At 33.3% G+C, this 12,068-nt stretch overlaps 3 protein-coding genes across 16 annotated transcripts in view; 2 read left to right on the top strand and 1 right to left on the bottom strand.

Annotated features, from left to right (window-relative positions):
* Positions 1-8,899, top strand: part of LOC122631168 (venom dipeptidyl peptidase 4) — a 274,219-nt gene extending 265,320 nt beyond the window's left edge. For 12 of the 13 annotated variants that reach the window (XM_043816493.1, XM_043816499.1, XM_043816500.1 and 9 more), the window contains 4 exons: positions 1,664-1,858; positions 6,412-6,572; positions 7,006-7,217; positions 7,346-8,899. In XM_043816493.1, the coding sequence (XP_043672428.1) occupies positions 1,664-1,858; positions 6,412-6,572; positions 7,006-7,217; positions 7,346-7,444 (667 nt within the window). In that variant the 3' untranslated portion in view covers positions 7,445-8,899. Of the gene's footprint in view, positions 1-1,663; positions 1,859-6,411; positions 6,615-6,651; positions 6,672-7,005; positions 7,218-7,345 lie in introns of those variants that run through there. The other variant, XM_043816506.1, reaches the window with a different exon arrangement.
* Positions 8,900-8,948: 49 nt separating this feature from the next.
* LOC122631171 (DNA-directed RNA polymerase I subunit RPA12) lies at positions 8,949-10,026 on the bottom strand. Of its 2 annotated transcripts, XM_043816511.1 has the most exons (4): positions 9,927-10,026; positions 9,708-9,847; positions 9,143-9,359; positions 8,949-9,008 (listed from the first exon to the last, which is right to left on the bottom strand). In XM_043816511.1, exons 2-4 carry the CDS (start codon positions 9,841-9,843, stop codon positions 8,984-8,986), a joined length of 378 nt encoding a protein of 125 aa, XP_043672446.1. In that variant the 5' UTR covers positions 9,844-9,847; positions 9,927-10,026; the 3' UTR covers positions 8,949-8,983. The 2 variants fall into 2 exon arrangements, with proteins under 2 accessions (XP_043672446.1, XP_043672445.1); XM_043816510.1 differs by lacking the exon at positions 9,927-10,026 and having other exon boundaries at positions 9,708-9,920.
* LOC122631170 lies at positions 9,701-12,030 on the top strand. The gene is made up of 4 exons (XM_043816509.1): positions 9,701-9,823; positions 10,679-10,783; positions 11,183-11,519; positions 11,644-12,030. Exons 2-4 carry the CDS (start codon positions 10,707-10,709, stop codon positions 11,851-11,853), a joined length of 624 nt encoding a protein of 207 aa, XP_043672444.1. The 5' UTR covers positions 9,701-9,823; positions 10,679-10,706; the 3' UTR covers positions 11,854-12,030.
* The last annotated feature ends 38 nt before the right edge of the window (positions 12,031-12,068 follow it).

Raw genomic sequence — 12,068 nt, 5'->3', positions numbered from 1 at the left:
TTTCTACTCGCGATCTAGCAATAAATTTCTATTCCGAACGTGCTGAGACAAAAAAAAAATAGAAAGGAGGAAGGAAGGAAAGAAAGAAAAAATCGTAGATCGAGTTAAGTTACCTGAAGGATATATCGCTAGACGATATTTCTACATTTTGCAAAAGAATAGATGTCCGTGCAATAGCGAGCTTGTTGCTTAGAAATATATGTCTCTGTCGGGTCGAATCGAGCATAAATCGTATTCTCTCATAAAAATTGATCTGATTAAAAAACAAATAAAAAAATAAAAAAAAAAAAAAACATCGTGTTACGCGAACCATCGAATGAACCGATCCTTTCTCTACCAATTTCATATTTATTTTTTCCTTTTCTTTTTGTTTTTTTTTTTTTGTCGTAAATCCCTTATCTCGCTGCTGCAAATGTTACTTTTCTTTTTTATTTCTAACATTCTTTCAGATGTTAAAAATTCGAAAGCTCGCTCACGATAATAGACGTTTCAAAAGCATTCCCATAAAATCTACGACGTAAGTCGGAACCGCCATTGGTGGGAAAGGGATATAAGTAAAAACAGGAAAGAAAGATCTGACGGCACATGAGGTTATGCTATTAAATATGCACAGCGAAATGCGCGAGCGAGTTTTCGTGTTTTCGGCACTCCCAGTTCCGAATTTAACCGCACACACGAGTATCTTCCTTTTCTCGTATACTTACATACGTATTATACATAAACGTGCGACACGCAAATGGCGGAAGTATAGCTCGCATTACCATCGTTGTTTCCAGTGCCGATATAACTTCCGACGTAAATCCTAATAACGCCTAATTTGTAGTCTGACCTGCTAGAACGGTACCCGAACTTTTAAGTATGAAGAGCTTATAGGCGTTATACTCACGACCTACCCGCTCCTACTCTCTCCATTATCTACTTCACCTCGTAAAATGGCAAAAACCCGTCTTGGACATTAACCGGCTGAAATAAGAAAGTCTTCGTACCTTTCGTACCCTTCGTACTTACATACTACCGATCGAACCTTCTCTTATATACCTTCAAGTTCGTTCAGCATATATGTATATGTATGTATGTATGTATGTGTGTATATATATATATATATATATATATATATATTCGTCGTACGATCGAAAATTTTCACCATCCTACATAAGTACTTACTTCCAGAGCACGTGTTTCCTATTGTCTAGCAACCCGATCACGAAATATGATATTTTTCCGCGCGAAAGGAGACCAAGGGGATCTTCAGTCTTCCATCAAGATTTGATTACCTTCAAATCTCGATATCGTCGGAATATCGGGTAAAGGATATATCAAAGGATGACGACAGCTAACCGAATCAATTTGAATTAACAATAATAACAATCGAACAAACTTATATTATAGATATCCGATAGTGTATCGTTAGGACGTATGGTTAATTTGCTTTTGATCTCATTGAAGATGGACGATAGAGAAAGAGAAAAAGAAAGAGAGAAAAAGAGATAGTAAAGAAAAGAAAAAATATAAAAAAAAAAGGAACAGAAAAAATAATTTAATAAAGAAAACAGAAACAAGTAGAATATATTCTTCTCGTCACTGTATTACAAAGGATTCATAAATTGTCGATACGGTATCGAATTATTCCATGTTATGCGACTTCCTTTCCTCTTATTTCCAGATACGGCGGACCAGACACATATCAAGTGACAGAAAAGTTCAACGTCGACTGGGGCACATATCTCGTGTCAAACAAGAGTATCATATACGCTGCCATCGACGGCAGGGGCTCCGGATTAATGGGCAACAGCATGCTATTCGCCGGATACCGGAACCTTGGTACCGTTGAAATCATTGACCAGATTAATGTAACGAGGTAAGTTTCTCGACAAATATCACGAGAGAAGGAAAGAGCAAGGGAGGGAGAGAGAGAGAGAGAGAGAGAGAGAGAGAACATTCACCGCTATTCGCGTTCACGCTTAAACAAGGAAAGTTGGCCCGATATCGCTTCGAATAATCCATAGTAAAAGTACGGACAAAACTTTCCTATATGTGGCGATGCAAAATTACACTCAAGCGAAATTCAAAATGAATTGCTTGTACATTATGCAAGCACTCTTATAAATGTTATAGGTCAAACTGTAAACGGTAGAAGACAGGAGAGAAAGGGAGAGAGAAAGAGCAATCATCTTTTAATTTATTATTTTTCTTTTCTCTTTTTTTTTTTTTTTGTCGAAGAAGAACTTTTTATTCTTTTAAACCCGATCGTTCTTTCGCATTCTTTTCTTACCAGAATTTATAATGTCTAGAAGAGGAAGGTAAGGAAAATTTGAAACAACGAAACTTTTGGCTCGCTCGAGAATCGTTAATGAAAGTTTGCTTGAAAACTAATTATAGGCTAGTTCTTTTTTCCTCGTTACACTCGTTGACCGTATAACTTATTTCGCACCTGGATTGCTAATTTTCTAATCCAACTGCTTTAGAGATAACTAACTTTTGTTCTAATGCCCAATTTCTATCTCTCTCTCTCTCTCTCTCTCTCTCTCTCTCTCTCTCTCTCCCTCTTCTTTTCTTATTCATTTTGGTTTCGAATATATACTTACTTTTCAACGAACTTTCCTAAGTCTTCTTTTATACATAAGAAGCTACAGAGATACGTTCGCAAGAAGAAAATTGCTCTTTAGCTTCATCCGAATTTATAGGCTCACGAGTAGTAGAGCATCTTTTCCCTTCCCTTTCGTTCGACCCTCCGTAGCCTTCGGTATGCTCGTATTTTCGTTTCGCTGTCATGGGTAATTCGTTTCGACGGAAAGGGTCCGAGGAACCGAGGCAAAAGCTATCCCTTAAAGTTATGGCACACCAAACTTATATGTTTGATAAAGATATCGCAATATTTTACGACTTTTTCAAATCTACGAGACCTTTCATGTATGTTAAATTATTTTCGATTATTAATTACGATAAGATTGAAATTTTCTCTATGCGTCAAGGAATTTTATGATTATATTTATCAATTCAATAACGACCATAGTAACTCATGTTACCTCGTTAGTAATATAGTACACAATCCATTCGAGACTGAAATAATATTCAGTAATTCTATATTCAAGGTCTATCATTCATATATATATATATATATATATATATATATATATATATTGCATTTAATAAAATGTGAAATATATATTCTAGACAAAGCTTAATACGGCCATTACCGGCAATACGTTTGATTATAAAATGATAGAAACGAAACACGCGTATACTTCAAATATCCACGATACTATTAACTTATTATTTTCGATATTTCAGTCGTTACAATAAAATCTACAAAGTTATCTGTTCCATGAGAAATATAGTTTCATCTTAGACCACGGTTCGACCAATCACAGAAAACATTACGTGACGTATGTGTTTTATTTCGGTTCCTAAAAAGATACATAACTTCCAATCGCAAAAGTTCTTCTGTTTTCTAGTAGAAAAGCTTTATTTCCGTTTCGATATACGGAAGTACCGTTTCACTGGAAATCCCGATTGTCTATCCTATATACAACTTCTTCAAAGATTCTTCAAAGCTTCGATTCACCAAAGGTCGAGTTTCCGTCCAATTGATTCGTACAGGAAATCGGCAGATCGTCAAAAGACAACCGGATGGTAAACCACATTGTGTTTCGTAAATTTACTCTTGGTACTACGTTGAAAGTGAGATTCTTCGAAAAAAGAGGGTGGAGATGGAATAGCGAGAAACAAGGTAGGACGTTTTAGTTCGATTTGCTACGTACCATTCCAATACACGTTTGCTTTCCTACGTGTGTATGTTATATATATATATATATATGCGTATGTGTACGTGTACGTATATATATATATATATATATATATACATATATCTATATCAAGGTACATAGGTATATACGTATAGAAAATACGTGCAAGTATATACAGGGAGATGTTTTGCTGGCGCGTCACATCGCGTCCGCTCTGTAAAAAACCAGTCGCAAAATTGGAAGCCGTCCAAGCGATTGCGGAATCGTCCGACTCGCTTTAACCTCTGCTCTTCATCCCTCTTCTTCTCTCTTTCCCTCCTTTTCCTCCCTCGAACTTTTAGCTTTCTAAAACTTTTCTACTCGTAACGTACATTGTCCTCATTTAAATTGTTTTTATATATAGATGCCTGTTACACACTTATGTACTACATGCGACATATATCGTCGATACAATCGATTATTTTGACAAATTTTATTAGCAATTTTTTACGAGTAATTTGTGACTACATATAACAATAGTATCATTGTTATTATTTTTAATATTGATGTTACCGACTATTATTGTGTCACGTTTGAATTCTTCCCAATTTCTTAAATTGATAGATCCCCGCGTAGCTTCACTTAATTTGATCGTTTGATTTTTATCTCTTACGTGAAATGGTTTTAAACGAGTAACGCCTAGGTATATACCTTACATTCCTCATCCACTTTTTTCCCTCGTCTTCATCCGAAGTTTCATTTCACTTACAGAAAAAGCGAGAGAAATAGGGAAAAAGAAGGAAAAGAAGGAAAAAAAGGAAAGTAGAAACGGCAAGAACTTTTAAGACTTACCCGACGTACATCGTCAACGGATATGATACCTTCAAATTGAAATTTTTTAAGGATCGTGCTGCAACACACGAATACAAGAATAAGAAGTTAATTAAAAATAACACGTTGATTATTCTGAAAGGTTCCTTTTCTCTTTTCTTAAATAAAAAGATGAAGGATGTAAAAAGATATCCGAAGTATTTCTAACAAAAGAATTCGGCGCCGTGTTACTACATGCATGAAGAAGGGGTGGGAGTGGAAAGGGGTAGAGAAAGAGGAGGAGGGTTGAAAGTTATTTTCAACAAAAGACCAAAGAAACGTCAACAGTACTACATGACATGAGAGAAATGGGAAGACTATGAAAAGGGCATGAAGGGCGCGAAGAACGAAAAGCGAAAGCAAAGAAAGTAGAGAAAGCAATGCAACAAAACTATGAAGAGTCGTTTTCTATCTATATTACAACAATAGTACTATACTATACTGCTATTACTATTCTGTTTCTGCGAACTATTGGATTCTTGCGTTCAAAGAAGAAAGAACTAAGGATTCGTCAAGTCTTTTTGGCTCAATTTACAAAGCGAATAAGTCACGAAGAAAACGAAATCCACTATGTTCTTCGTGACTGTGTCTCTTGTTACACAGTGAAAGAACGAAAATAGAGAGAGAGAGAAAAACAAAGACAAAAAGAGAAAGAGAGACAGAGAAATAGGGATAGGGATATGGATAGAGATAGATAGATAGACAGACAGACAGACAGACAGGAAAGGGTGGCTTACTACTACTACAGATTTCCACGTACGATACGAGGATAGAGTATGGTCCCAGTGGGGCCATTATTAGCAGACGTACCAGAGGCGAAACAACGTCTCTTTCGAAAAATCGAAAAAAAAGGCTAAGATAAAGGATCTTATTTTTCGTCACACTGTCCTCCAAATCTTGATGGTACGCACGTGTACTTCGAAAAAAGATAGTCAACCATAATGTGAAAGATACTTTAGATAAGATAAAAATTATTCGTTTGGATCTAATGACGATACATATTTTGATAAGCAATTTACTCTTCTTTTCTTGTCTTCCTCCTTTTTTTTTTTTTCTTCGAATGAAAGAAACATGGGAAAACGAATTGAATTACTCGAATTAATAGAAATTCTATAATATATGAGTCGATAAATCATTTTAATATTTGATCATTAATTAACGTTATATTAACCATGACATTGTCGACGTAATAAGATATTACGTTAGCCCAAAGGGATTTCACAGCCATGTGCTGTAACAAAAAAACTCTCAAGCCACTTATCCTGTCTTGTAAGGAAGACAATCGTGTTACTTGAGCGTGCACACCAAGTTCTTGGATATTTCTATGTTATGAGAGGATTAAGAAGAGGGAAGAGAAAAAGGAAAACGAAGAGGAGAAAAAAGAAAGAGAGAACAAGGGGCAAAGAGGAAAGGGGAGGTGGATAAAGTCAGTCTTGATCTTTATCGCGTACTAGTCGACCATCGTGCGAAACGCTTCTCAAGAACAGGGTTTTCCTCTTACAAGCTACACTACTTTACCGCATTATTCTCAAAAAAATAAGGGTAATTTCATACTCGCTTTTACAGAATTGCTACCACTTCCGGTTGAGGAAGTTGAAGAGTGCATTAAAAATTTGTCTTAAGGGTGTTGTGGTTTTTCTTTTTTTTTTTTCCTTCTTTTTTATTCAAGATCCCAAAATTCAGTTCAACTGAGAAAGGAACAAGTTAGAAGATACCTTTCTCATGTTCTATCCATCTCTATTTTCTACCCTTAACCTTGTATTCCTTCTTCTAATATTTATCGCCGTTCCACGTTGCGTCTATCTCTCTGTTTCAGGCATCTGCAGAATAAGTTACCCTTCATCGATCGCACCAGGACGGCAATTTGGGGTTGGAGTTATGGAGGTTACGCCACCGGTATGTCACTCGCTATGGATTTCAATGGTGTCTTCAAGTGTGGCATGTCTGTAGCTCCGGTCACGGATTGGGCTCTATATGGTACGTCTTATTTAAAATTTTCTTTTATATATATATATATATATATATATATATATATATTTAAATATATATATATATATTTAACCTCTATCATTTATCTTTTCAATCTTTTCACATAATTATTTCTTTTCAACGAATATTTCGTTCCAACGCAAGTTTCAAATTAAGAATCGTGACGGTTTAATTACGAATAGTACGTGTACGCAAAAGAGAGAAAAAAGAAATAGAGTAAAAGAGATCGAGGGTATAAATGACCACGCGTTAATGAACATTAATTACCAACTTTCCACAGAACAGCCGTGCAAGTTCTATGAACGCTATATATACCATGACACCGGTTCTCCCTTTGTTATAACGAAACACATTAATCTCTTCTATCGTATTAGTTGAACCAAAGGATATCCTTTAATTAGTAACCCAACTTTAATTGCAGATTCAATATACACGGAACGATTCATGGGCCTACCAACCGTCGCTGACAATCTTCAGGGATATGAAAAGGGTCAATTGTTGAACAAAGTCGATAATATAAAGACAAAAATGTATTATCTGATCCATGGTACTCTCGACGATAACGTGCATTATCAACAATCTTTGATGCTCGCTAAAGTTCTCGAACAAAAGGATATACTTTTTAGACAACAAGTAAAAGAATCATTATTATTTTCATTCATCTCGCGATTAGTTATCTTTTTCTTTTATCAAACTTCCATATATTTATTTCAAATCGTGTACTATATATATATATATATATTTTTTTTCTTTTTCTTTAGACATACACCGACGAAGATCATGGAATTCTGCAATCGCGAACACATCTCTACCACTCGTTGGAAAACTTTTTAGACGAATGCTTTCAAACATCGTCATGATTAAAGCACGGAACTTTAATGACAATCTAGGCACCTTATACACCATTTGCCTCACAGTCCATTTGTAAATAATTTACCACTTGTACATAGTTTATGTACAATAATGTAATATGAACGTTAGTGTACATAATTCGGGAAGAGAAAAATAAGAAATAAATAAAAGAAGGTCGGAACGAAGGTCGTCGTGATAATGTTATCGACGAGACGGTATAGTTACGGAAAAAAAAAAACAGATTTATGAGAAACGTCTTTGATACATTTTGTAAGAAATCTGAATTCATTAGTAAAATCGAAGGCCTAAGAAAATCAAATGGCGCATCGGCGCTTTGATTTTCAGATTCCATAAAGTTTGTGTGTTTATATATTTTATTACCAATTAAAAATCGCTTTTCCAAAGCGATCCCGATAGGATATTTATCTCCTCTTGTTTTTCTTTTCTCTTTGTACAAGAAACTACGTGCGATTGATTGTCCGATTTTTAAAGAAATATTAGATCGCGCGAGCCTAACGAAATATGGCAAATGATACTTCTGATAAGAGAAGTTATATACGCCAATAAAGATCTCGAACTTTGAGAGAGCATTTTTATCTTGTTGGCATATACTTTATTATTATTATTATTATTATTATTATTATATGTATACGTTTAGTAATTTTAATATTAAAGTATTCAAATCTCTTATTTTTCAATCACTAAGTAAAACTCTGAGAATGGATTATTATTTTATTATTTTATCTAATGACACGTATTATATATTACATGAACTGTATCTTAATGAAAATCTTTTGTACTTCAAGTTTAATGAAAATAATTAAACTACATATAGGTAATTGTATCATCTAATCGGCGGGTCTAGTCTGAGAAACATAAATACTAATTACACATGTATTTAAATAATTTTTCTTTTACATTATGTATTAATATTACGAAAAAAAGTTGACTATATATAAGTCCGATAATAAGAATGCCCTCGCAAGAAACTGCAAATGTAAATTTTTAAAATACAAAATCAAATTCTTAGAATTTTACTACTCAGAGTTCACATAACAAAGTTCCTCTATTAGTTTATGAAACCCTTTTCTTGTGACACAAGATAGCATATCTATTATGAACTATAATTAGAATGTGGGCAATTAACAGTGTGTTAATGTCATATAAAGGAGGAAGATTATCGAAGAAAAAATTTATGACTAATAAGATTTTTTAATCAAAGGACCACTACATCATAACAGTTTTAAAAGTGGATCAAAATGAATTTATTAAAATAATTGTTACCTTTTATGCTGACATACTGTATATATGAAATTACTTAATTACTATTTAATTAAGATATCCATATATTGTTATAACAAAATTGTACTATTGACCCTGTAGAGTTATAAAAATACTTATATATCCTTCTCATTCATCATTTGTTGAGTGTATCATAAATAAAGTTCTATGTTTTATTAGAAGAGAGTGATCGTATTGAAATGAATTAAACTACCATATTTGAAATTTTTCACTTTGAAGAAACAAAGACCCAAAACATATCCAAATCACGAATTTTCTGTTTCTTTGAATCTGTAATACAAAATTAAATTTGTTGTATATCAACAGCTATAATTAAATTTTATAAATCTTATAACTTATTATCTATGCTGTTAACTTTCAATGAAATTGAAAAATAAGTGGCGTATTTATCGCATCGTACGTACTTGCACTTGGTACATGTGTAAAACACAGTTTGTCCTTCATCGGCTGATCTTAATTGCAATGTTATATATGACATTTTTTCATTTTGACACTGTGGACATCCACGTTCGACTATTGGACCATCGTCACCCTGATCATTGTCATCGGTCTCTTTTGCACGAGAGTAAAAACTCCTTGATTTAAAAGGTATAGTATAAGTCATAGCCATATCACCAAAAACTAAAAGTACATCAGATTTATATGCTATATTAAAATAGAGTAAAAATAAATATTTTCTATTAGTCATCCAATACAAAGCTTTCGAAAGATCTATTCTTCGTATTCGAGCTACGTGTATTAAACTTAACTATTAAATCGCTTGATGAAAATAATTGATTATTAAATATCGTCTGATTCAATTGTTCGTTTTAAGTGAAGATCATTTTAATCTTTATTAAATCATAACGAATTTTTATCGAAAAAGAAACGAATCGAATTGATTTAAACATTTATAGAAGTTAAATTTTTCTTAGTAGTTTGGTACGTGCGCAGTAATATTAGAAATGAAACGTAATTGTAAAAACTAACCTTCATGTCCCCAACTTCGTTTGCAAGAATAACAAGATACGTTGCCCTTGTCACCTAGCAGAGGAAGAATCGATCCACAATCGGGACAAAATCCTGGCGCTGTCTTGAACGACACGGTATTATTATCTGCAGCCATTTTTCTATAATTATTCTTAAAAATAAACTACTATTCGGATAGATTAAACGTCTAATTTTCAATGAATTTCAACGCTTTCTTACTTATGAATGAATGAACTCGATATGAATGGCGCAGTGCAGTGCCATCTAGCGATTAAATCTCAACTTCCAAAGTTTCGAACATTCTAACCAAGTTTTTCTATCGTTATTTCTATAAAATAAGTAACGTAATAGATAATATTTTAAATAAACAATATGTTTAATTAATCGATTTTCGTATATTAATATATACGTCGTATTGAACGTCTTAGAAAATAATACGATATACTACGCGAACATCTTACTCGTAAGAACGTTGAGAGACGACTGAGGTCATATTGGAACATACGGAACTACTCGATTGTATTTATTTACATTCTAAACACGCGTCTGTTAGTCTGAGCAGATTATAAGATTACGCTTTCGGTGTTTCTCTCGAGAAAAACAAGTCGTAATTAACTTTGATAAATATATCATATAACATCTAATCATTTTCAATTTTCGACGAGACAATAAATTTCTTCTATCTTATGAATCTCTCGATGAAAAATAGAAAAATAGAAATATCGGGATAAATTTCTATTTTTTTTTTTTTTATATAATAAAAAATGCAAATTTCGATCATATTATAATAAATAAGATTAAAACGAAATTTTCATGTTAAACGTTCCATCGAAAAATAATTCGAGTTTACCTTAATAATTAATTTCTCAAATAAATATCGTAGATACGGTTCGCGGATAATCAAGATTTAAATCAACGTCCTCGTTAATGCAATTCTCCGCTATTCCATTATCTACATCTTAATATTCCAGGTCGTTGAATTCACGCATCTCGCGGATAATGATAATGCCAATGTTGAATCATCGCATAACCGTTGCTTTCCTCATGAGTCTCACGTTTTTGCAACCGGCAAATGGGTAAGATATACATACATACATACATATATACATACATACATACATACATACATACATACATACATACATACATACATACATACATACATACATACATACATACATACATACATACATACATACATACATACATACATACATACATACATACATACATACATACATACATACATACATACATACATACATACATACATACATACATACATACATACATACATACATACATACATACATACATACATACATACACACACACACATATATATATATATGTATACACTCCGAAAGATCGATATCTTAAACTTGACAAAAGCATAAAACAAGATTCGCGAAAGCGGCATTTTACGTGTCATTGCGCTTCGATGAGATTCCAAGCATTGGGATGTTTGATGGCAGGAGGAAAATGACATTGTTCGATTTTACGAGGATGGATAACATGAACGATTGGCAGGAGATATCGGATACCGTAAGAACAGTCGGAAAATCGAAAGCCACGCTGGTCTTGCAAAAAACTCAAGTCTTTCAGAGAGCAATCTTTTTCACTCTTCTCAATCCGCAACCCAACGGAGCTGGATTTGCCGGTGTGAGAACCCGAGTAAATTTAAATCTGACGGATTTCGAAACTATTGTGATTACTTGTCGTGGACAAGGAAAGAATAATCATTACAAGGCTGTCCTTCGACATAAAGGATTAGATTCGAATAAAGATTTGAGTTACGAGCAATTTTTCCAAGTAAGTTGAAATAAAATGAATTTATTGAGATTATTGAAACAAAACGAATGTACGCACGTTTTCTTATGTTTTGTATTTTTTCTCTCTCTTTTCTTTCTTTTCTTTTTGTACGTTATTAATCCAGGTGCCGATGTCGAACGAAGAATTCTCAACTGTGTCCTTAAAGTTAGATAGTTTTAAGCCTTACTATCGTGGTCAAGAAATACCAGATGGGGAACCCCTGGACGTGGAAAACATTACGATGTTTGGCTTGCAAGTCTACGGAGGCGTTTATTTACCTTTTAAACAAAGCGGCGTATCAGCTTTGGAAATCGTAACTATTGATGCATTTTAAATATTTCTGGTGTTACTACGATATTTTAATTTATATGATAATCGAATAGTAATAACATTTGCTTAAAAGAATCTCTGTGTAATCTTATTAAAAAATGATATCCCTATGATATCAAAAATATATTCTTATGTAAAATACTTTTGTAATCAAAATAAAAGTATGAATATCGATGGTATTAATATATTAAAAAAAAAAAAAAAAAAATTATTCGGAAC

The sequence above is a fragment of the Vespula pensylvanica genome, chromosome 8 (assembly GCF_014466175.1).
Source record: "Vespula pensylvanica isolate Volc-1 chromosome 8, ASM1446617v1, whole genome shotgun sequence".
In the NCBI taxonomy this organism is placed as follows: Eukaryota; Metazoa; Arthropoda; class Insecta; order Hymenoptera; family Vespidae; genus Vespula; species Vespula pensylvanica.
The sequence above is the reverse complement of the archived record's forward strand: the minus strand, read 5'-3'. Positions and strand labels throughout refer to the sequence as shown.